The sequence below is a fragment of the Asterias amurensis genome, chromosome 22 (assembly GCF_032118995.1).
Source record: "Asterias amurensis chromosome 22, ASM3211899v1".
Lineage (NCBI taxonomy): Eukaryota > Metazoa > Echinodermata > Asteroidea > Forcipulatida > Asteriidae > Asterias > Asterias amurensis.
Genome location: NC_092669.1, coordinates 4,861,316 through 4,887,310, shown reverse-complemented (window position 1 = coordinate 4,887,310; position 25,995 = coordinate 4,861,316). Strand labels below are relative to the sequence as shown.

At 38.4% G+C, this 25,995-nt stretch overlaps 1 protein-coding gene across 5 annotated transcripts in view; it reads right to left on the bottom strand.

Moving 5' to 3' along the window:
- Positions 1–1,041: 1,041 nt before the first annotated feature.
- The window catches only part of LOC139954009 (phosphatidylinositol 4-phosphate 3-kinase C2 domain-containing subunit beta-like), a 67,382-nt gene continuing 42,428 nt past the window's right edge, over positions 1,042–25,995 (bottom strand). For 3 of the 5 annotated variants that reach the window (XM_071953634.1, XM_071953633.1, XM_071953636.1), the window contains 8 exons: positions 25,449–25,558; positions 23,946–24,068; positions 23,214–23,289; positions 22,599–22,841; positions 20,891–20,975; positions 18,128–18,154; positions 13,454–13,704; positions 1,042–6,021 (listed from right to left, as the gene is read on the bottom strand). In XM_071953634.1, coding sequence (XP_071809735.1) covers positions 5,848–6,021; positions 13,454–13,704; positions 18,128–18,154; positions 20,891–20,975; positions 22,599–22,841; positions 23,214–23,289; positions 23,946–24,068; positions 25,449–25,558 — 1,089 coding nt within the window. In that variant the 3' untranslated portion in view covers positions 1,042–5,847. The remainder of the gene's footprint in view (positions 6,022–13,453; positions 13,705–18,127; positions 18,155–20,890; positions 20,976–22,598; positions 22,842–23,213; positions 23,290–23,945; positions 24,069–25,448; positions 25,559–25,995) is intronic. The other 2 variants (XM_071953635.1, XM_071953638.1) reach the window with 1 other exon arrangement.

Sequence of the window (25,995 nt, the reverse complement as noted above, 5' to 3'; positions counted from 1 at the left end):
AATTTAGTTCATGAACGTACCAGTAACCTTTAATATGTAGTCCCACAAAGGAGTTTAATTTGTATAACAAGATTCTGCTCTTACAAATATTCGGTTTCTTTAGAAGAGGACTGAGTAATGGAGGGGGTGGTAGGACTGAATTATTTATTGTTATTAATTGTTAACAAATTATTATGATTATTATTATTATTAGTAAAAAAAGATTGGGGGGGGGGGGCAAAGGAAAGAAATTACACATCGGCGCAATAAACGCAGGAGAGGGTTGGAATTTTTATTAATTGACGCCCATGAAATGTTATCAACACGGACACGCACCTAACAATAAGCAAAGTACCGAGTATTTTATTGCCAGCTACCTCGGGGAGCCATACTCATGTGTATAACCACCACAAAAAAAATGAAATGCATGCGTGATTCCATCACTTTTTAAAATAGTACAAATTCATTTTATGAATGTTAAAACCTAATCCCGTCGAAAATTACTGGGAAACCTTGCGTAATACAAGTTGTGTTTTTGTTATTGATCAACTGAGTAATAATGTGCGGGAACAACTTGTCGGAACATAGGGGTGTCGGAACATAGGGGTGTCGGAATATAGGGGTGTCGGAACCTAGGGGTGTCGGAATATAGGTTCAGTTGTCGGAACATATGGGTGTCGGAATATAGGGGTGTCGGAATATAGGGGTGTCGGAACATAGGGGTGTCGGAATATAGGCTGAGTTGGCGGAATATAGGGGTGTCGGAACATAGGGGTGTCGGAATATAGGCTGAGTTGTCGGAACATAGGGGTGTCGGAACATAGGGGTGTCGGAACATAGGGGTGTCGGAATATAGGTGTGTAACCCAATTGAAAAGCCCTACGACATAGGCTCCAACATAGGCTCACGGTATCCTTCTTATATCATTGATTAAAAGAAATTGCTAAGCAATGATTTGCTGCTTAGGCAGCTCTGTGGACGTATGAAAATGGTTCAGCAGAAGAAGAAAAAAAATCAATTTTAAACACAATAAAAATTCAAATATAAGAATTCTGATTTACATTTAACATTCTCAAATGTTTATTCAGATTTTGATCGATCATTTTGAAATTTTGCAAAAGAAAATACATATATGACCGAGGCAGAATTCAAACTGAATACCATAATATGCCTCTTAGTAAAGCTTTGATTGTGCTATTAGATTTGTACACAACAACAATTTGTAATCTTGAAAGAAAAAACAAATCTTTCTAGCATTCACACAAACCCTCTGACAAGTTAATTCCCCATATTATGTGAATATTCCTTCAGATTATATGAATATTACTCCATATTGTAAAAATCATCATCTTACCTTTAGCAAGTCTGCAATAACTTAAAGGCACTGGACACCTTTGGAAATTGTTAAAGACGAGTATTCGCACTTGGTGTGGAAAAACCAACATAGGCATACAATTACAAATCGGTGGAATTTTTTACTATATTGGTCTTCGAAAATGCTACAGAATAATGAAAGAAAAACACACTTGTTGCACAATTTTGTCTGCTTTCAGATGCATAATACAAGGCTTCGGTCATGAGTTCTACTTCTCAGAGGGAACCGTTTCTCACAATGTTTTATAATATCAACTGATCTCTATTGCTCGTTAACAAGTATAAGTTTCTATGCAAACATAATTTCGGAGTAATTACCAACAGAGTCCAGTCAGTGCCTTTGATTAAGCACAACATGTAGCAAACACCACAAGAAAATTAAACGCTTTAAGAATAAGGTTAACAACCAACGTTCAATGTGGTGTATGTACAGTTAAAGACACTGGACACTATTGGTAATTGTCAAAGACCCGTCTTCTACTTGCTGTTTCTCAACAGCAAGCATAAAATAACAAACCTGTGAAAATTTGAGCTCAATCAGTCATCAAAGTTTGGAGATAATAATGAAAGACAAAACACCATTGTCACACGAAGTTGTGTGCTTTCATACGATTGATTTCGAGACCTCAAATTCTAAATCTGAGGTCTCGAAATCAAACTCTTGGAAAATTACTACTTTCTCGAAAACTACATCACTTCAGAGGAAGCCGTTTCTCACAATGTTTTATACTACCAACCTCTCCCCATTACTCGTTACCAAGTAAGGTTTTGTGCTAATAATTTGTGAGTAATTACCAATAGTGTCCACTGCCTTTAATGACTGGCTCTCTAATAATACTTGCTTAGTGAGTAAATCTGGATTCTGAATAAATCTGCTTTCTGTGTAAATCTGCTTAGTGTGTAGTATGATAAAAACAACTTATCTTATGTCTAAGCAATTTCTTTAATCATACTTTATTGCTGCAATACAATTTTGGGGGAGAAAGGAATTTTACAAGACGGTTTTAAAACATATTAATATGTACATGTAGTTATACGTTGTGCACTTGAATTAATGTTTCTTTTTAATGATAACAATCGCCAAAGTATATGAGGTTTACCAGAATACAGATATATGATTATTGTACTTTGTTTAAAAAAAATTATATCAGAATTATGTTAAGAAATATATTATAATTTCCACATTATATACACACCTCAAACCCATTGAACTACATGGAGATACTCATGTGATACATTGTTACTATGGCAACACAAATATGTAAATAATACATTCACTGAGATTACACAGTGAATAGCTGAAACAAAAAGTTAAAACAAAGGATTGATTTACGAAAGTTTAATGGACCATGACAACCATGGGCGCGTTCATTTAGCATCCCTGGGTTGACCCCGGTCTGCCCCCTGTACTATCGAATAGCTTTGACGTCATTCCAGGGGTTTCACCCGGGTCAGCCCCAAGTGCCCTGCTTGTGGAGTGGGTCATGACGTCACCACGAGAGGGTGAGTGATCGTTCGATTAGCTCTTTTCAGTGGCTCACCCGAGTGAGCACCGCGGGGTCGACACAGGGAAGCCAATCGAACGCACCCAATTTTTCTGCAAAACAAACAAGCAAACAAACAAACGAAAAACAAATCAAGGCCATTCCTCCCAGAACATATTTAAACAAACTCCGTTGTTATGGTAATTTCTTTAGACATAAGAGTTATATATAAATGAATGCACAATCATGCAAACTGAGCTAGCACTCTGGTCCCAATTTCATAAAGCCTGTAAGCACAAAAACCTGCTAAACAGAGGAAAATCTTGCTTAACAAAAACAGGTTACCAGCCAACATTCCGTACAGTTCACAATGTTGCGACTGGTGCCCCACTCATTTTGTGCTTAGCAAGAAATTTGTCAAGCAGTATTTTATGAAATGGGGCCCTGCAGCCGATTTCACAAAACTTTACACAACTGCGTAAGTCCACTTGCGCAACGTGTAAGGCGCAACTTACCCCATACACGTTGTGCAGTTGCGTAAAGTTTCGTGAAATCGGCCCCTGATCCCCAAACCCTAGATATTATTTACTTTCTCATGCATTCTTCTGCAAGCTTACCTATATAGTGCAGAGCCTGATCCAAAACTGATAGTGCATTAAAGGTACTGGACACTATTGGTAATTACTCACAATAATTATTGGCATAAAACCTTTCTTGGTAATGAGTAATGGGGAGCTGTTGATAGTATAAAACATTGTGAGAAACGGCTTCCTCTGAAGTAATGTAGTTTTCGGGAAAGAAGCAATTTTGCACAAATCTGATTTCGAGACCTCAGATTTAGAATTTGAGGTCTCGAAATCAAGGATCTGATAATAGTGTCCAGTGTCTTTAAAGGCAATGGACACGTTGGTAATTATTAAAGACTAGAATTGTCACCTGGTCTATCCTAACATTATGCATGAAGTAACAAACCTGTGAAAAATTGTGCTAATTTGGTCTTCGAAGTTGCAAGAAAACATTGAAAGAAAAACACCATTGTTGCACAAAATGTGTGTGGTTTTTTTATGACTGGAAAAGGCTTCAGGCCTGGAGTCTTTCTCCAATTCAAATATTTTAGTGAGAATTTAGCTCTTTTCTCAAAAACTGCATGACATCCAAGGTAGGCATTTCTTACAATGCTTATAAAAATTATACTATCAACAGCAATCCACTACTCAAGTAAGTTTGTATGCTAACAATTATGCTGAGTAATTACCAATAGTGTCCAGTGTCTTTAAACAAAGGATCATAGATAGGCTTTTGTCTATGTCATGCTTATTTATAGGACAATTTATCATTAAAGTTACAATAAAAAATCAGCTGTTAGAATTTCAGCTGGATAGAGCGTCTACTTCATGTATGTAGCTTGCTTATAAAACAGCTAAAACAACGTCAAGGTATTTACACTCAAAAACATCAAATTCGTCAACTTTTAGTGAGGTGATTGCTGGTACCAACAGCATCTCTGGCAGTGGCGAAACTGAGGGGGGGCACAAGCATCCCCACACCCCCCCCCCCCCCCGCCCCGCCTTTCAATTTCCCCACTTGAAATCTAGACTTTTGAGACTTGAAATTGTACATTATAAGCTTTTCAAATGTAGTGATTTCAATGTATTTGATACTATATTTCCATGTACAGGCAGACAATGTATTTGTTTTTTACACTCGCATAATAAGATTACCTTATATTATAGAAAAATAGTAAATGGCATAGAAAGAGGACTGGGGCTTGTTTAAGAGAAGACAAATTTTGCACCCCTGGCGAGTTCCAGGTTGATTCTCAAGATTTGTTTTCTGTTCTGGAAGTAGACATGTCACGTAGGCCATCAGCCTTTTTGAGGTATTGAGGACGCTATAGTATTGCACGGTTTTGTTTGAGTGTCTACAGACAAATTTACCCAAACCTATTTAGTGTCATCGTGCTGTGTCTACCATACCTCAAAATGTCTTATGGCCTTGGTGCCCCTTCCAGGTTTATGGTAGGCTTTAGGATTCCAACTAAAAGTGCCCTTTGCAACATGGAAATGGCATTGCCCTCTTAGAAATGAAAACTTCAGGCCTGTATTTTCATACCCTCTGTCTCCCAACTTTGCAGCTTCTGTCAAACCATAGAGAAAGGACCACAGGGGGAGTTAGAACATCCAATCATCAGACGAACAATGATCATCGCCGCCAGCACCAGCAATTTAACAGCCACATGGAGCAAGTTCGAGTGCACACATTTAGTCCACCGGTGGTCGACCACAGACTAGCAACGCACATGCGCAGTGACGTACTCACCCGAAGAACTCGTTTGGTAGTCTAGTCAACCTTCCACCATTTCGTAAAGTGTCACTGGTTCCCCTCTGTGCTTAACACATGTTAGAATGGAACATGCATGTTGGGACCAGTGAAGAAACCATGGGCTCGAGGCTGGTTCCAAATGGTCGACCACAGTAGTCAACCAATGGTCGACCAGCCTGGGTTCAAGTCAAAATGGTCAACCTTTAGTTAACCATTGTGCACACTCCAACTTGCTCATGGTTGCTTCTTACATACAATACTTTGCCATTCAAAGTATGCTCCACTTTTTAAACAAATTCAAAAAGATCAAAAGTCAAGTATTGGAACAACTTTCTCTGCTGGTCATGGATCAGGAAGGGTTCATCGTTTAGTAGAAATCCTACTGGTTTAATACAACTTCTTTCTGAGTGAAGGAATCCTTAGGCAATCGTTTTATGATATGAACATTCAATCTTTGATATACCCATGGTTTGACAGCAGCGAAAATGTTTTCAACCAGGCTGTCGGTTACCCATCCAGCGGCGACGATCATTATATACAAACGCAAACAGCCCATGGAAGATCAGCTGGCAGTAAATGCAATTTTCGACGGTCTCTGTTTTTTTTATTATTCCACCTCCTTCTGTTGTCCTTTCTCTATGGTCAAACTATGCTTACTTCAATCACTTGAGCTGTCACTGTTCTTCGTCTATGTTAGGTTTCCAAGTTTGTACCAGCCCACAGTCTCGACGCTCAGGTCCAGGCTTGAGACCGGTATGTCAATCCCTCCAAGAAAGTTGTTCTCCTTGAGGTAGTCCGAGTCCCAGGCTGTTAACCGAATTGTTCGATTCAAGACCTCGGACCACGGAAAATTGTACACAAGCTGGGATGGGGGGAGGAGAATCAAAGTGAGTTTTAATTATTAATTTAAAGCCATTATACACTTTCGGAACAGAAAAAAAAAAAAAAAAAAGTTCACAGATTTACAAATAACTTACAGGGTTTACAGAAGGTGCTGGTGAAAGACTTCTCTTGAAATATTATTCCATAAAATGCTTTACTTGATGAGAAAACATTAAAACAATTATCAATTCTCGACATCGAGAATTACGGATTATAGTAAACACATGTCATGACACGGCGAAATGTGCGGTGGGTTTTCCCGTTACTTCTCCCGACTCCAATGACCGATTGAGCCTAAGTTTTCACAGGTTTGTTATTTTATAAATCAGTTGTGATACACGAAGTGTGGGCCTTTGGACAACACTGTTTACCGAAAGTGTCCAATGGCTTTAATAATACAAGTTCTCCTAAATATTTTTATCATGCTTGTGCACTAATTTTTGCAATTTTTAATAGTAGTTTTTCCATCTTCTTTGTAATTTTGTTTACTTTTTATATAGTATTTCTTTGTTTTCTCCAGTTGTTTGCCTGGGGCCAATTTCATAGAGCTGCTTAAGCAAAAAATGTGCTTAAGCACAAAAATAGCTCGCTTGTTTTACACATGTTACTGGACAAAATTTCATGCCAGATACATTGATTGTGACTGGTATTTAGCTGTTGTTTACTTAGCATAACAATTGAGTGGAGTCTTAGCAGGTGATGTAATTTTACTAAGGAATGACTTTTTTGCTTAAGCAAAATTTTGTGCTTAAGCAGCTCTATGAAATTGGGCCCTGTTGTTGTGCGTGTCCCTAGTCTTTCGGTCTTTAATGTGTGAACAATGGTCCCAATTAACTGGGCCAGTGTGCCTGTTTGGGGTTTCCCTTTTGCACTCATGTCATTTTTTATGTATTTCAAAAATGTGCAATGAAGGTAATTCAATAAAATAAAATTAAAAACATACATGGAATATGTAAATCTTCAACGCACTTGGCCCAGTTTCATAGAGCTGCTTAAGCAGAAAATATTACTTAGCCATTTGCTTCTTAGCTGAAATGAGCAGGATACCAGTCACAAATACTACATGTGACATTGTATTTTGGCTGGTAACCCTATTCTGATAAGCATCATTTTGTTGTGTTTAGCTACTTGTGCTTAGGCAGCTCTATGAAATTGGGCCTGACGCGTTTGGTAATTACTCAAAATTGGTTTACTAAAAAACTTACTTGGTAACGAGCAACGGAGAGTTATTAATAGTATAAAACATTGTGAGAAGCGGCTCCCTCTGCAGTAACGTAATTTTTGAGAGTGAGGGAATTTCTTACTCAGATATTAAAAAACTTCAGGCTGCCTAAAGATCTGATTATGCATCTGAAAGCACACAAAGTTGTGGAACAAGGGTGTTTTTCTTTCATTATTCTCTTGCAACTTCAGTGACCAATTTAGCCCAAATTTTCACAGGTTTGTTATTTTATGCAAATGTTGGGATACACCACGTGAGAAGACTGGTCTTTGACATTACCCAACGTGTCCAGCGTCTTTAATTTAATTGGTAGGAATGGTATTGGTTTTACTGTTGTAATTATGGAAAAAATATTCTCACAGTCAATATGCGGTGAAGAGGTTTTCAACTAGTGGTTTAAACCTGCCGAGGCCTGGTTCTTGATAATTTTACCGAGACGAAGTCGAGGCAAATTATCAAGGACTAGGCCTCGCCGGGTTTAAACCACTAGTTAGAAACCGATTCAATACACTTTGATTCCCATTCTTAAATACCTTTTCAGTCAAAAAACATCAACACTTTTTGGTCAAAATGTAAAATGCAAACATTTGATTGTTCAATGATTTCTTTCAACACAACAACCCTCCAGCTATGAAATGGTAAAGCCCTCAGCCGCCCTCGGGTAAACAACTCCTTATAAGGGAATGCTGTGCGCGTCGCACGTATCGCGTGATGTGGCACAACTGTTCCAGCCATTGCTCTCAACCAATATGAATGAAGAAACTGTCTTATAAGCACAGGTGCAAGCTCGCATGTCACGCCCATGTTTCAACACTTTTTACTGGTGTTATATCATCCGTTCAAACAACCCCACTTGATGCCCTCTCGACCAATCAGAATGGATAAATGTGACCGGCTCTACAAAAATGGGTATTAAGGGACAAAATAATTAAATTGAATTATATACACAGCTGAATTGGTGTTATGTTACGCTTTTTTTTTGGTGTATGTTTGAACCCTTTGGCATTTTGCATTCTGGAGATATACTGATATTTGCATATTCATATTTTAAAATTTAATGAAAGTGCCTTCAGCTCTATAAACCTAGCAAAACTTAAGGGAAGTTACCTAAAATTTATACAAAAACCTTTGCTTTTTCAAAAAAACAAAATAAAAATGATATTTCTGTGAATAAAATATGGAAGTATTTATGCATCAGAAGCCAATAAACCAAGAAAGACAAAATCATGTTTTGGAAATATTTTCAGGATCTCAAAATTGAACTCCTCTTTAAATGTAATACGCATATCGTCCCTTAATACCCTTTTTTGCAGAGCGGGTCACAAAATGTCTCAGGTATTTATGAATGGATGATAACAGGAGTATAAGATGTCGATACATAGTCCGTGCGGCTGTGTGCAGCTTATTTGCTTGAGGATAACTCGTGATTTATGGTCAGACATTATTTGTTGTGTAAATCCACTCTGATCTTTCAGTTAGCACACCCAGATTTAAAAAGGGATCAAGAGATTCTGGAGCTTGATCTCACGCAATGAATTATTAAATCTTGTAGCAATTGTAATGTATGTTATGCACACTTGTTGTTCTCACGTAAGGGGCTGTGGCGACTAAGTCTAGTAAAAAAGGACCGAAATCTCATGGAATAGGAATCTAGATGAGGATGGGAATGAGGGTGCACTTGCATTAATTAGACCAAATAAAAAAAAAACATGTTTAGCGTCCCAACTTGCTTCCTTTTCAGAGTCCGCCTCCTTTTTTTCTTTCTTTCTTTTTTTATGAAAAATACAAGAGAATAATGAAGGAAAAAACACCATTGTTGCACAAATTGATGTGTTTTTCAGATGCCTAAAAAAGTATTAAAAGACTTCATGCCTAAAGCCTTTTAATATCTGTTATCGTTATTGTTTGTATAATGTGTATTTTTGTACTCTTTTTGTTTGGTTGCTATTGTTTTCTTAAGCGCTTTGTATCGATTTTGTAAAAAGCGCAAAATAAACAAGGTTAATATTAATATTTTAGTAAGAAATCACCACTTTCTCAAAAGCTATGTTTCTTCACAGGGCAAATAAATGGCTACATTTTAATGATATCAGACAATAAAAAAACATTAAAGGCACCTGGAAATAGGATTTTTTTCTTCTTTTAAACATAAGAGTATATTTTTATTAACAATAAAACAATTTTTTGAGTAATTGTTTGTCACGATTTATATGTTAAAAAGTTCATTAAGTGCTTGGGGGGTTGACTCGGCCTACCCCTTTTGTGACGTAGGAAAAGGAAGACTTTGCCTCGATCAAACATAGACCCCCCTCGATGCGTAGATAAACACACGTGCAAAAGTACATGTAATTCTAAGATGTGAGTTTGTACGCTGCGAAAAAGGTTTTTTTCTGGCATTTTTCTGGCAATGCCGACCAGGTGTATTCCTGCTGGATGCAGAAAAACAACTAAAGATGGGGTCAATCTTCATCTGTTTCCTGCAGATCCCAAGTATAGGCGGTTGTGGGCTGCGAAAGTCAGATTAACTAGGGCAAAGTGGTCCGGTCCGACGTCTTTTTCAGCGCTGCAGCGAACACTTCGAGCCGTCGTGCTTCGAATCCGGGATAAACCACTCATTTGACATGACGAGAAGAGCCATTCTTAAACACGACGCCGTCCCAACAATTTTTCCAGCTAGTGGGAAGTCGAAGAAGGTATCTGAAAGACGTGACGAACCCAGAGGAGCATTTGCTAAACGTGAAAACATTCGGGTAAGTTTGAACTTTGAGGGTATGTTTTTAGCTTTTGCCAAGTGACACGATTTTTTGTTGGTACCGCATGCGATTCACAGTGCGTGCAGGTCCTATGTGACCATCCGCACATTATACAGCAGCCATAGTGCGTGCGTGCAGTCTGCTCCGTGGCAGTATTTCTATAATAATACGTAGGCAGACCCACATCTTACAACCCATTTGGTCACTAAAAAGTCGCATAGTTAAATAAAAATAGCAGCAATAGCTTTTGTAAAAACCACTAGGCGTTCAACATGTTCAAGTTTCAATGTACATATGTGTGTAAAATCGTGTCAAAATTTGTTTTGATGTGCCATGTTCCCAGACGTAATGTACGGGGGCCTGACTACAAATTTTCTCTTCAAATATCGCACCTTGAATTACGTCACGAACAGCGCACTCTCGGGTCGGGGCCTACTCGTAAGTTTGTAAATACAATCAAAACTAATATTTTTAAACCTTAGTTAACTTTTTATTCACATTCCTCTCATAAAAACACATATTTTAGTGACAAAAGCTTTATTTTGGAAAAATACCACTTCCAGGTGACTTTAAAACTAAAAAATAGCCCAGGCGGTTGTCAGGCAGCAATTTAAAAAAAAAAAAAAAAAAAAATAACCCCATTTTTTCAAAAGGCAGGACCCTAAACGTGTTTTTGTTTTATTTGGCCTTACATCAGACTGTAACTTTGAATATCCATTATTCAGTTATTCAGCTGTTACCTTTGGCTTCTGGTTTGATTTGAATTCCTAGTTGTAAACTGAGAATGGGTTGACTATAACTGTGCCTTTCAGATTATGGTTTCAGCCAGCATGGCGTCTGGGTGTCTTCTTGAACACCTTCAGACCTTGTTTTGAGGTTTTGAAAGTATTCAAGTTGAACTTACAAATCCTGATATCGTCATTATGTATCTATTTGTTGTATATTTGGTTTGCGGTAACACCATGTGTGTATCTACTTGCCAGGCAGAGTTTGTTCTTAGAGAACTGTCTTGATTTATATTTGGTTTGCGGTAACGCCATGTGTGTATCTACTTGCCAAGTACAGTTTGTTCTTAGAGAACTGTCTTGCTTTATATTTGGTTTGCGGTAACACCATGTGTGTATCTACTTGCCAGGTAGAGTTTGTTCTTAGAGAACTGTCTTGCTTTATATTTGGTTTGCAGTAACACCATGTGTGTATCTACTTGCCAGGTAGATTTGGTTCTCAGAGAACTGTCTTGCTTTGTATTTGGTTTGCGGTAACGCCATGTGTGTATCTACTTGCCAGGTACAGTTTGTTCTTAGAGAACTGTCTTGCTTTATATTTGGTTTGCGGTAACACCATTTGTGTACTACTTGCCAGGTAGATTTTGTTTTTAGAGAACTGTCTTGCTTTATTCTACTACTGCGGAGTAGATGTTCGAGGGGTTCGGGAGACTTCTCAGTTTTGGAAAGAACTGTTCTGCTTTTTAACTATTACCTGGGCGGATGGAAATACATGTAGGCTGGGAATACTACTTAAGCTTATAGACGATGTGACCTCTGACGTCACCGAAAACCATAATATGATTCGCGCTCATACCGCCGGGCAAAACCTTTGTGTTTTGGCAGCCAGCTAGAAAGTGTACGCAATCTTACTATGACTACGCAACTCAGTGCCCGGCGAAACATGACGTATAGAGTGTTTTGTCAACAGAGGACGGTTTGAATGTAAACATAGGTCACATCGTCTATAGGATTGTGATTAACTGTACTACCGCGGAGTCAGTTTATTGGTCTCAACTTTTCGGCTAGCTTGCTCTAGTCATCGTCTATTTGTTGCAAATTTGGCCATTAACATGCCAAAGTTTTGCTTAAAGGCACTGGGGTGGATTTCACAAAGAGTTAGGACTAGTCTTATCTCGAGTTAGGACCAGTTACTCGTCCTAACTTGGGACTGTCCATGCAATTTGTATATCTCATAGGACTAGTCCTAAGTTAGGACTAGTCCTAACGCTTTGTGAAATTGACCCCACGACACCTTTGGTATTTGTCAAAGACCAGTATTCTCAGTTGGTTTATCCCAGAAATAATATATGCATAAAATAAAACGTGTAAGATTTTGACTCAATTTGCCATCCAAGTTGCAAGAGAATAATGAAAGAAAAAGAACCCTTGGTGTGTGCTTTCAGATGCCTAATAAAAAGCTTCAGGAATGAAGTCTTTGAATTTATTTGAGTGAGAAATTACCTCTTTCTTCAGAGTGTCTTATGCTATCAACAGTTCTTCATTGCTCATTACCAAGTAAGTTTTATGCTAACAATTATTTTAAATAATTCCCAATAGTGTCCAGGGGTGGATTTCACAAAGAGTTAGGACTAGTCTTATCTCGAATTAGGACGAGTTATTTGTCCTAACTTAGGACTAGCAGTACGTTTTTGATATCTCTTAGGACTAGTCCTAAGTTAGGACTAATCCTAACTCTTTGTGAAATCGACCCCAGGGGTGGATTTCACAAAGAGTTAGGACTAGTCTTATCTCGAGTTAGGACCAGTTACTCGTCCTAACTTAGGACTATCCATGCAATTTGTATATCTCCTAGGACTAGTCCTAAGTTAGGACTAATCCTAACTTAGGACTGGGGTCGATTTCACAAAGAGTTAGGACTAGTCTTATCTCGAGTTAGGACCAGTTACTCGTGCTAACTTAGGACTATCCATGCAATGTGTATATCTCCTAGGACTAGTCCTTAGTTAGGACTAGTCCTACATGTAACTCTCTGTGAAATCGACCCCTGTGTTTTTAAAGGGACCTGTTGCCAATGCCTTTAAAGGGACCTGTTGCCAATGCCTTTAAAGGGACCTGTTGCCAATGCCTTGTGGGGTGTCGTGGCCGAGCGGATAAGAGCACCGAATTCAAGCTCTGATGCTTCTGTTCAGCAGAGTGTGGGTTCGAATCCCGGTCGTGACACTTGTGTCTCTGAGCAAGACACTTAACTATAATTGCTTCTCTCCACCCAGGGGTAAATGGGTACCTGTGAGGGCAGAGATGGTTCTTGTGGTTGATTTAGCCGAGTAGCGCATATTAATGTTGCACAGGCTGCATACTCCCTACCAGGGAGCTGAGATGGTTTAAGGAGTGAATTAAGGCCCAGTGACCAGGGGTAATAATGTGAAGCGCTTTGGGACGCCCTCCGGGTGTGAAAAGCGCTATATAAAAACGGGTTATTATTATTATTATTATTTAAAGGGACCTGTTGCCAATGCCTTTAAAGGGACTGTTGCCAATGCCTTTAAAGGGACTGTTGCCAATGCCTTTAAAGGGACTGTTGCCAATGCCTTTAAAGGGACCTGTTGCCAATGCCTTTAAAGGGACCTGTTGCCAATGCCTTTAAAGGGACCTGTTGCCAATGCCTTTAAAGGGACCTGTTGCCAATGCCTTTAACTCAAAAGCTCTTACCATTTCATTGTAAGTTGGGTTGGAGGTCTTCTTCTGAATCCGAGTCTTCCTCTTAGTCTGTTTGTGCGGATCCGGGAGTAGGTAAATCTTGACGTAGGGGTCGGGTTGACCCTTGTCCAGAGCCAAGAGGTCAACGGCGTGCCTGACCATGATTAATAGGGCGTGGCTCTTGTAGTGTATGGCCAGCTTGACCCTTCCGGAGATCTCGCCGCGGGCAAAGGTCGGCTCAGTAGCCGTCTTGGAGTCATCATCTGTAAATAAAAACAAGAAGGTTATCAATTTATGTTGAAATTAAGACTTAATTAAAAAAAATTAAGACTTGACTTTAAGGAATTAGGACTTGATTAAAACTATGCCTTGCTGTTATGACTAAATCATAAAATATAATATTATGACTTGGTTTTACAAAAGATCTAATTTTAAGAAAGTACGACTTGATGTTAAGAAATTACGTTTTGATTTTACGAAAACTATTACTTTATTTTAAAGTAATAACCAATTGTATTTAAAGATATTAAGACTTGATTTAATCAAATTAAGACTTGATTTAAAGAAATGTTGACTTAATGTTAAGAAATCAGGATAAGATCTAAGCAAATTAAGACTCGATTTTAAAGAAAGTAAGTCTTGATTTTAAGAAATTATGAAATGATTTTAAAGATATTAAGACTTGATTTTAAAAAATTATGAATTGATTTTAATAAATTAAGACTTGGTTATACATGTTATACAACATTAGGACTTGATTAAACAATAAAAGCCTGTTGCTATGTTTATAACTATGCTTTGCTGTTATGGCTAAATTATGAAATAACAATATTTGACCGGGCTATAATGAACGAGTTATTCAGGAAGCCAGACAAATTAAATCTAAGGGAAGAAATGACAAAAGTCTTCCCAACAAAATTAATTTTACTTTATATAATAATACTAGATGTTAAATTTGCATCGGGTATTATTATAATATTAATTTTGGTTTTTACCCATACACCGATGTGTGTTAGCACTGTATACTCAGTACTTTCCCCGAGTCCTGTGAAAAAATATCACAGGCATGTTACTCGGGTGGGATTCGATATTTTTTCACAGGACTCGGGAAAGTACTGAGTATACAGTGCTAACACACATCGGTGTATGGGTAAAAACCAAAATTAATATTATAATACATGTAATACTGTTCTACATGTATAGTGCTTTATCACATCCCTATCTTAGTGTTGTTTTCATGCATGGTATGCTTTTACATGCATTACATAACACACAGGACCAATGGCTTTACGTCCCATTCGAAGGATGAACCAATGGTTAAAGGCAGTGGACACTATTGGTAATTACTCAAAATAATTATTGGTATAAAACCTTTCTTGGTGACGAGTAATGGGGAGAGGTTGATGGTATAAAACATTGTGAGAAACGGCGCCCGCTGAAGTGCCATAGTTTTCCGAGAAAGAAGTAATTTTCCTCGAATTTGATTTTGAGACCTCAAGTTTAGAACCTTGAGGTCTCGAAATCAACCGTAAACGCACAGAACTTCGTGTGACAATGGTGTTTTTTTCTTTTATTATTATCTCGCAAGTTCGATGACCGATTGAGCTCAAATTTTCACAGGTTTGTTATTTTATGCATATGTTGAGATACACCAACTGTGAAGCCTAGTCTTTGACAATTACCAATAGTGTTCACTGGCTTTAAGTATCTTGTTTATAGGGACACAAGTGTCACGACTGGGACTCGAACCCACACTCTTCTGATCAGTAACACCAGAGTGCTTTTAACCACTAGGCCATTACACGCCACTTTAATATACAATGTACATGTATACCTCAGATACATGATAACAATGTCTTCAATATCAAACACAAACAATATAACAATCATTTTGTACAGAAAGTACTTTAAAGGGTCTATGTACTTTTTGTAGGACAAAAAACACAATGTCCACAGATTTACACTAAACTTACACAGTTTGAAGAGAAAGCTTCCCTGAAAATATTGCTTGCTGAGGTGCTGTAGTTTTTGAGAAATGAGTAAAACAATGTAAAGAAAATAGTATTTGCCTCGGTGATCCTGACTGAGACGAAAATTATTTTAGCATGTAAAAACATATTTGAATGCATTGTTTTACTCATTTCTCAAAAACTGCAGCACCCCAGCAACTAATATTTCAGGGTACGCTTTCTACCATCATTACCTTCAAACGGTGTAAGTTTAATGCGAATCTGTGAACATTGTGTTTTGTGTTACAAAAAGTACCAACATCCTTTAAGAACATGATAACAGCCCTCAAGCCCCGGTTCATACCTCCTGCAAATGTAAAATGCGATACAAACTTTAACATCAAAAACTCTAAGTGAATAATTCGCACTGTCGAACTGTGCTCGATCAACTCCTGTGAAACATTCGAAGTGAAGACAGAGCTGTGACATAAAAATTGTATCGCATTCGCATTCGCAGGAAGTATGAACTGGGCTTAACTTATTGAAGGATGACATAGATCTGTAATTACCTCATGATTAAAATTCAGAGCCCAAGAAAAGCAATTAGGTTGTGGATTTAAGAACCCACAGGATGAATATTACGAAGATAGCATGTTGGTGTTTACTGAGGTTAGGACAGAAAATTGCATGAGATTTACACCTTCAATTCAGTTTGTAAATGCAAGACTTGACCGACCTTTATTTCAAAAAGGAAACCATGGTGAATTTAAGTAGGATTTGAAAAAACTTTGAATGGTGGAAGTATAACTACATGAACTAAGAGAGGTTTGAGGTAACACCATGTGAAAATCCCTTTTGAGTGCTGTTGGCTCTGAAAAGAACCGGTGGTTATCGACTATCTTGATAAACATGCTGACCCAGGCCTTCTTTGTTCTTCAATGGTTAGGCAGTGAAAAATTCCCCCCAAAATTGCAAGTTTGTGTTAGTTAGAGGCAGTTGGAGCATGTGAAATGATTTGCGAGACCCAACCCTAAACATCAGGCACTTCTTGTAAATAGTGAAATATATACATGAAATGACCTTTGCAATTCTAGAGCAGTGTCTTACCAACTAGACAACCGAGACTGCCCGTATTAGCTAGAGGCAGTTCATATCCCATGTTTTAGCAGCGGTACTGGAAGCGATTTAATAGCTGTTAAATTTGCATCGGGGATAACAACAAATCATTTTGGTTTTAACCATTCACCGATGTGTGTTAGCACTCTCGGTAGTCTAGTTTGTAAGACACTGCTCTAGAGTTGCAAAGGTTACACATTCGAATCCCACTCAAGTATATGCCTGTGATTTTTTCACAGAACTTGGGAAAGTACTGAATATATATACACAGGTACACAGGGCTTACACACATCGGTGTACATGTGTATGGGTAAAACCAAAATTAATATTCTTTATAACCGCCCGATGCAAATTTAACATCTACATGTATTAAATCGTTAAAGGCAGTGGACACTATTGGTAATTACTCAAAATAATTATTAGCATAAAACCTTACTTGGGAACGAGTAATGGGGAGAGGTTGGTGGTATAAAACATTGTGAGAAACGGCTCCCTCTGATTTTTTGAGAAAGAAGTTACTTTCCACGAATTTGATTTTGAGACCTCAGAATTAGATTTTGAGGTCTCGAAACTCAAGCATCTGAAACTGCACACAACTTTGTGTGACAAGGGTGTTTTTTCGTTCTTTATTATCTCGCAGCTTCCACGACCAATTGAGCTCAAATTTCCACAGATTTGTTATTTTATGCATATGATGTTGGCATACACAAAGTGAGAAGACTGGTCTTGACAATTACCATTAGTGTCCAGTATCTTAAAATACTTTACATTAGGCTTTTAATATAGGTCTAAATTGCGAAGCTCCTTTTCTCATCTATTTGATGAGCAAATAAACGCGATTGTTCTTGGTTTTGGCAATAAGTGCCTGGTTTTGGCAAGGAGTGACATTTGATAAATGTTCTTGTGGTGGTTGTGTGAAAATGAAAAGCAGTGAAATCTCTTATTTTTCCATTGTTTAAAATGTACGTGTAGCTGCTAAAATACATCAAGAGGTATTTTTGTATTACTTGTAAATGATACAACTTAAATAAATTTCTCTTTTCAGGTTTAAAGTTTTGAAATATAATTTGATTTAAAGGCAGTGGACACTACTGGTAATTACTCAAAATAATTATCAGCATAAAACCTTTCTTGGTAACGAGTAATGGGGAGAGGTTGATAGTATAAAACATTGTAAGAAACAGCTCCCTCTGAAGTGACGTAGTTTCAAGAAAGAAGTAATTTTCCACGAATTTGATTTCGAGACCTCAAGTTTAGAATTTGAGGTCCTGAAATCAAGCATCAAAAAGCACACAACTTTGTATCACAACGGTGTTTTTTCTTTCATTATTATCTTGCAACTTCGATGACTTCGAAGCTCAAATTTTCACAGATTTGTTATTTTACGCATATGTTGAGATACACCAACTGTGAAGACTAGTCTTTGACAAATACCAATAGTGTCAACTGTCTGTAAATGACCAGACTTATTTATGGAATAAATGGTTGCATCTTCGGGTTGGCAAGAATATGTGCTCTCATGTAGAATACTAAACGGAGGAAGATTCAACAATGAAAGCATGTGAAAAGTTGGACATGTCAAAAGCTGAAAGTTAAATGTTTGGTTTTATAATCTGCTCACCAGTATCTATGGGAAACAATGGCCCATCTGAAAGGAAAATCAATATTTATTATTCAAACGCCTCCTTGACACAAACCAAATATTAATCGCAAACCAAATATTAAATGTAAACCAAATATCATAAAAGAAAAAAAAGAAAAAAATGGCACGTACATGTAGGTCCGGGGAGAAGCAACAGTTTGAAAATAAGGTTGTTTAGTTCAAACTCAGCAGCAAACCTCTGAAATCATTCAAAATGCAAGGAATTTTTTGTCCATTCCCGGGAGTGAAAGTCTTAAAATCAGGTTGTTTAATACAGACTCAGCATCAAACCTCTGAAATCATTCGAAATGCAAGGAAGTTTTTTTTTTCCGTTCCCGGGAGTGGAAGTCTGAAAATCAGGTTGTTTAATACAGACTCAGCATCAAACCTCTGAAATCATTCGAAAAGCAAGGAAGTTTTTTTTTCGTTCCCGGATAGGGGGTCTGAAATTGAAAATCAGGTTGTGTAATGGAGTTCTTGGCATTCTGAGAGAGATATGTGATTCAATAGAAAGAGACTAGAGTCAATATGCACGAGAGATGCTGGGTGTTTGATGTTGGATTTGTGGGGCGTGCCGACGACAGGTTCAACGTGATATTGGAATTTTGGCATGCGTGGGAGGCGAGGCGGCTCACCTGAATATTTAAAGGGACACGCTGCTTTGGATTTGGCGAGTGGGTCTATGAAAACAGTTTGTCATAAAATACATGTGTTAATTTTATATTGATGTGTATAAACCTTTGCCAGCCAAGAGAAAAAGAGGACGCCGACGTGTCACAATATTGGAATCTTGGCACGCGTGGGAGGCAAGGCGGCTCACCTGGATCTTTAAAGGGACACGCTGCTTTGGATTTGGCGAGTGGGTCTATGAAAAAGTTTGTTATAAAATACATGTGTTAATTTTATATTGATGTGTATATAAGCCTTTGCCAGCTAAGAGAGAAAGAGAACGCCGACGTGGTGCGCATGTCACAGGGCGTCGGGGATAGGACTCTTGAGGGCGCTATTGTATGTAAAACTCTTAGCTATTTGCCTGCCGGGATAGGGAACAATGCAATTGTAGTATTCACTCTACAGGTAAGTAGAGTGAAGTAGACTCAGACTCTGTGAACAAAAATCACAGGCATATTGCTTGTGAAGGATTCGATTCAACAACCTCTGCAAATCTAGAGCAGTGTATTACCAACTAGACCACCATGATTTCCCATAGGAATCTTATGAAGGAGGCGGCGGCACATCTGAATCTTGAACCCTAGGAATTTTTAAAGGGACATGTTGCCTTGGATCGGGCAAGTTGATCCTTGAAAATCGTTTATTATTATTTATTTGACCTTATTAAAAAATGCAAGTACATCAAAAAACAAAGTGAAAGTGAATCAATAACACAACAGATCATAAACACAAATATTCAGGCATGCAACTGCCCGTTGAAAAAAAAAGAGGAAAATTTTCAAAGGCACAACCCAAGTGCGGAGCGAGACAGCCGAAACGCCACAGGACATGATACCCACAATGGTACCCTAGAAAATGTTGAGGTTTATTATGCTCTGAGGTGCATTTTTAGCATGTACTAGGCTTATTATACATGAATGTAGCTGTACACTGTTAATGCCAGGCATATATTAGGTTTTTTTGCTTTTTTTTTTTTTTTTTCACGTTTCAAAAAAAAACAACAACGCGTAATTCCGCGGGAACGCGGAAGAGTTGCATGCCTGAATATTCAAGCAAAAACACACTATAATTATACAAAAACAACTAACAGAACATGATCTGACAGGAGGATGAACCCGTTTGTTATCAAATGCATTGGCTAGAAAGATGTTTTAAAAAAAGAATATAATGATCCACACAAATAATATGCCTTGATATTGCATGGTTTTCCTTTTACTTTGCAAATAAACACGGTCGGCCATTTTTTGGAGAAACTCCTCAAATTGGCATGCCGTGTTAGCAAATAAAAAATAAAAAATTTCAAACGCTTTTCGTAGACCAACTCGCCGGCAACTTTGACCCTAGGAAACATATAGGCCACCATAATATAAAACATTGTGTAAGGGGCCTGAAGAAAAACATTTGAATCTTGGCATGCAAAGGAAAACAAACCTAAATCTAGAACACTAGGAAACAAAAAGGCCACCATGATATAAAACATTGTGTAAGGGGCCTTTACAAAAAACATTTGTAAATTGAACTTCATACATCACTCACTGCGGAGAAAAAAAGCAGAACAGAAACTAAAGCTAAAAACAAGGCCATATCAAAATAAGATTCTGTTACTGGGGTACAAACAAAAAATAATACATGATAAAGTAGATGTATATGTACACACACACGTACATGTATGTATCTCAAACTTCAGAATTTTCCCAAATCACGATGAACAAATAAAACCAGTGTAGAATAGGGAATCCATACAATTAACTGCACAAAAACTCACGGAATTAACAACAAAATCTAAATTCAATTGGAATTAAAACGCTGGATTCAAATAATGACTTATAATAAAATCGAGAAAACAAATAACAAAACAATCAACAAAATTGAAATCATTCAAACAAAGAAGGCATTACAAAAACAAAGGGGCCTTAAACGAGACAAAAATCTTCATTCTGTCAAAATAAATTAGTTGGAAATGCGTTAAACTTCTAAAACAAAATACTGATAAAAATGTGATTTCATAAAATGGTAATGAATTACATTCAAAAGGACTAACAATTAATAACAGGAAATAACAAAACTTACTTTTGAGTTTGACGCTTTTGTGGGCAAGATGGGCATCTTTTTCATCTCGAAGAGACGGATGGAAGAAAGTGTAAACTAAATCGCACTGAAAAATAAAAAAATATAATAGATTCAAAACTTTTAAAATTTACTCACAATCACTACACCAGTTTAGTCATGTTAGTCTAGCGCCCTCTTTTGTTTGCATATACTTCATGTTTATGTAGAGTTTTAGGAACAATTAACAAAAAAAACATTAGCCGTTCTTACTAAAGTGTTGCATTCACTCTGTGGACATCCCTTTGTTATGTTAATTGGTTAACAGAAATATTCTTCAACAATGCAAATAAACACTGTGTGGACAAGTGTAACTGAACACAGTGTTTCAAGTCCACACTGCATGGACCTCTTCTTTTTTCTTAATGTAATGCTCGAAAAGGCACTAGGGTGGATTTCACAAAGAGTTAAGACTAGTCTTATATCGAGTTAGGTTGAGTTACTCGTCCTAACTTAGGACTAGCCATACGTTTTTTATATCTCCTAGGACTAGTCCTAAGTTAGGACTAGTCTTAACTCTATGTGAAATCGACCCCTGGACACGTTTGGTAATTGTCAGAGACCAGTAATCTCACTCGATACATAACCCAACAGACAGTACATGTATGCATAAAATAACAAATCTGTGACACTTTGGACCCAATAGGTCATAAAAGTTGCAAGAGAATAATGAAAGAACAGAACACCCTTTTCGCACCAATTTGTGTGCTTTCAGTTGCCCGAGAGGGGCTTCAGGCCTGAAGTCTTTTCAGATTCAACCATTTGAGTGAGAAATTACCTCTTTCTCAAAGACTATGTTACTTCAGAGGGAGCCATTTCTTACACTGTGTTTTATACTTTTTCTAAAAAAATACGGTACTCAGAGGGAGTTTTTCTCAAAAACTATTTTATTTCAGAGGGAGTCGTTTCTTGCACTGTGTTTTATACTTTTTCTCAAAAAATACATTACTCAGAGGGAGTTTTTCTCAAAAATTATTTTACTTCAGAGGGAGTCGTTTCTTGCACTGAGTTTTTCTCAAAAACTTTTTTACTTCAGAGGGAGTCGTTTCTTGCACTGTGTTTTATACTTTTTCTCAAAAAATACATTACTCAGAGGGAGTTTTTCTCAAAAACTATGTTACTTCAGAGGGAGTCGTTTCTAACATGTCTAACAACGTGTTATTCTATCAACAGATCTCCATTGCTCGTTACCAAGTAAGCTTTATGCTTATGTATATTTTGAATAATACCACACATGTCCAATGCCTTTAACTCATAACCCCCATTAGGGTCCCTCTACACACCCTGCCCCAAAAATAACAGATCGCAACAAAGTCGAAATGAGAACGAGTCCACATGCAACAAAATGCAACAAGGGATTTTGATAATAATAATAATAACAATAATGATAATAAGACTTGTAATGCGCATGTATCCACCCTGCTGGGTGTTCAAGGCTCTGGCATGTTGTTTCTTTAGGACTGAGCAAGGGTGTTTGCGCTGCTCAATACAACAGTGCTACATATAAATGGTGACTTGGCTAAAATGTGGGACAATGAACTCTGCCAAAGGCCTCAAAGTTGACAACGAAAGGCAACAGCAACATGAAGTCACTTGACGGCTGAATGCAACAAATTCAGTCAAAGACTTGACATTTGAGTTGACTACCAATTAATCATCTGTATTTACTTACCAGAGATATCTCTGCCGGCATTGCAAACAGCTGCCTCAAGAACACGTCCAGCTCGTTCTTCCTCTTCTCAGCGACCTGCTTGACGTGGGTCCGCCCTACCAGGGGTCCTGACCTCAGGTTAAGCATCCTCGCCTTGGGGTAGAGGATGGCTAGCTTCTGGTTGAGCTCACTGAACTCGCTGTAACGCCGGAAGATAAAGGATGGGACGGTGGAGTTCTCACGGAGTATACTCACAATGTATACCTACACAAAAGAAAAAACGAATAAATCTTTAAAAAAGGGTTTGGGTATTTTTTTTTCATCATTCAGCAAAGACATTCTTCCGTGGCCGCCTCATCCTCAAATTGTATTGGGGCGCATTATAATTAATAATTAATAATTACAATTGTAGTCGCCCCCATCACCTGTTCTCTATAATCACTGCTCTTCCTAGCTCTCCTACACTTCTACCACTCAACTTTGTAACAATGATATATTTATTTTTATTTAATCATTTGTTTTCTTTGGGGTGGGGTGGGGAGGTGGGGGTTTTAAGAAAAATGAATTGCCTGTTAAGAATGGAGAAATCACATCCCTGCTAATGGCTAAAGGGATGAAGACCCTTTAAAGACTTACGTAGTATTTCTCGTTTTCATATCTCTTTTGTATGCCATATAAGGAGGCACTGGCAATCTTCCCATCGGTCGCCATCCTGATTGTCACAAAAATAAGACAAAAAAGTTAGTTACGAAAACTACATATCTGTTTTAAAGACACAGGACACTACTGGTACACCAAGTGAGAAGACTGGTCTTTGACAATTACCAAATGTGTCCAGTATCTTCAAGACATTACGTGAAAATGGCATTAGAAGGAGCATTCCTGATGTTGATGGGGATAGAGTTCCACAGTTCGGGACTAGCTATTGACTCCTTGCAAGCACGTCACACGCGGCGACTGTGCCACGCTCACCATTTTGGTTGGCAATAGGTTTATGTGTAAACGCCGCGTCGCCTAAAATGCACACTTTACTGAATAATGCATAGTGACATTGCCCACCATTCACCTGACGGAATAATCTTGCATGCGCCATAAAGGCCGCTTTATAGTCAGTGGGTGATGGTCGCCCGATGGAAATTTTGACGCACGACACAGTTTATAGTCATCGTTGAGGCCTAACAGGTGCGTCTTTTTTTGATCGCACGTCAAGATTTCCATTGCCCGACCATCGCGCAATATAAACCGGCCTTTATGGCGCATGCAAGATTATTCTGATGATGACGTCAGGTGAATTGTTTAACGGAGTGAGTAACAATGGTAGTGAATATGAACAAAATATCAAGAAAGGCAAGTTTAAAAATGTCTTACGTGTATCTCTTAGGAGCAAAGGAAAGTTCTTGGCTGTTGGCAGCAGAGAAACTATGATGAGCCAAATTATGGATGAAGAAATTGATCTGGGTAGCTTTGGATCCAAGGCTTGCCTCAATTAACCTGCGTTGTAAACAAAGATACGAAAGAGTAAACAACAACAGTAAACAACATGACACAATTCATCTTGGGAGTTTTGGATTCCAAATGCACCTCAATTAACTTGTGTTGTAAACAAAGAAAGAACAATATAAACAACAGTAAGTGTTTGAAACCGTTTGCTATGAAATACATTTGGTTGGAAAGATGTTATAAAAGTAGAATATAATGATCCACACAATAATGCCTCGAATGCGTGCTTTTCCTTTTATTTTGCAAACGAAAACGGTCAGCCATTTTGTGGGGTCAAAAATTTGACTCCACAAAATGGCGTGCCGAGTAAGTTCACGAGGTACATGTATAAGGAAAACCATGCAATTTCAAGGCATTTTTGTGTGGATCATTATATTCTACTTTTAAAACACCTTTCTAACCATATGCATTTTATAACAAAGGGTTTTCAAATGTTTTTCATTGACCAACTCGTCCGATCCAAAGCAACGTGTCCATTTAAGCTATGTGATTGGGACATACAATGTAGTACGTAAAATGAACTATCAAGTTTCAGTGATTGTTCCTTTGCTAACCATGCTGTAACTGTACCTGGTTATCCATGTAGTACATGTAGCCTCTGTATTACTGGCTTGTGGTCTGAGTGCATTCTGGACATGGCTATTCGAACATACCGGGGGGGGGGGGGGGGGGGGGGGGCAGATTGGGGTAGACCCAGGGAAGCCAATCGAACGCACCCTAGTACGTAAAATGAACTATCAAGTTTCAGTAAGTGTTCCTTTGCTAACCACGCTGTAACTGTACCTGGTTATCCATGTAGTAGCCTCTACATACTGGCTTGTGGTCTTAGTGCATTCTCGACATGGCTATTCGAACATACCGGGGGGGGGGGGGGGGGCAGATTGGAGTAGACCCAGGGAAGCCAATCGAACGCACCCTAGTACTTAAAATGAACTATCAAGTTTCAGTCAGTGTTCTCTTGCTAACCATGCTGTAACTGTACCTGGTTATCCATGTAGTAGCTTCTGTATTACTGGCTTGTGGTCTGAGGGCATTCTGGACATGGCTATTCGAACATACCGGGGGCAGATCGGGGTAGACCCAGGGAAGCCAATCGAACGCACCCTAGTACGTAAAATGAACTATCAAGTTTCAGTAAGTGTTCCTTTGCTAACCACGCTGTAACTGTACCTGGTTATCCATGTAGTAGCCTCTACATACTGGCTTGTGGTCTTAGTGCATTCTGGACATGGCTATTCGAACATACCGGGGGGGGGGGGGGGGGGGCAGATTGGAGTAGACCCAGGGAAGCCAATCGAACGCACCCTAGTACGTAAAATGAACTATCAAGTTTCAGTCATTGTTCCTTTGTTAACCATGCTGTAACTGTACCTGGTTATCCATGTAGTAGCTTCTGTATTACTGGCTTGTGGTCTGAGTGCATTCTGGACATGGCTAAGGTCCTCAGGTTTAGACAGCTGGCCGATCCCTGCATTAAGCATCTGGGTGTAATAGACACAAACAACCAAAATTTATTTATAATGCGACTTCCAATTTCAATGTCAATGTAACAATATGGGATTTAAATTTTTGGTTTTTACCCATGCACCGATGTATGTTACCATTGTATACTCAGTACTTTCCCCGAGTCCTGTGAAAAAATATCACAGGCATGTTACTCGGGTGGGATTCGAACCTACGACCCTTGCACTTCTCATTGGTCCATTCATCACCACGTGCCAGGTGTTAGTTTTGCTAGTTACCATGCTGAGTATTCGCGCTATTGGTAAATGCGCATGACAAGTAATAATATTCTACTTGTCATGCGCACTACCATTGCGCGACGTCATCCCCGGGCACTATTGATCATGGTACTGTTTTGTATAAACGCACGAACAGCCCTCTCTAAGCGACATCCAACACAACACATGAACAAACT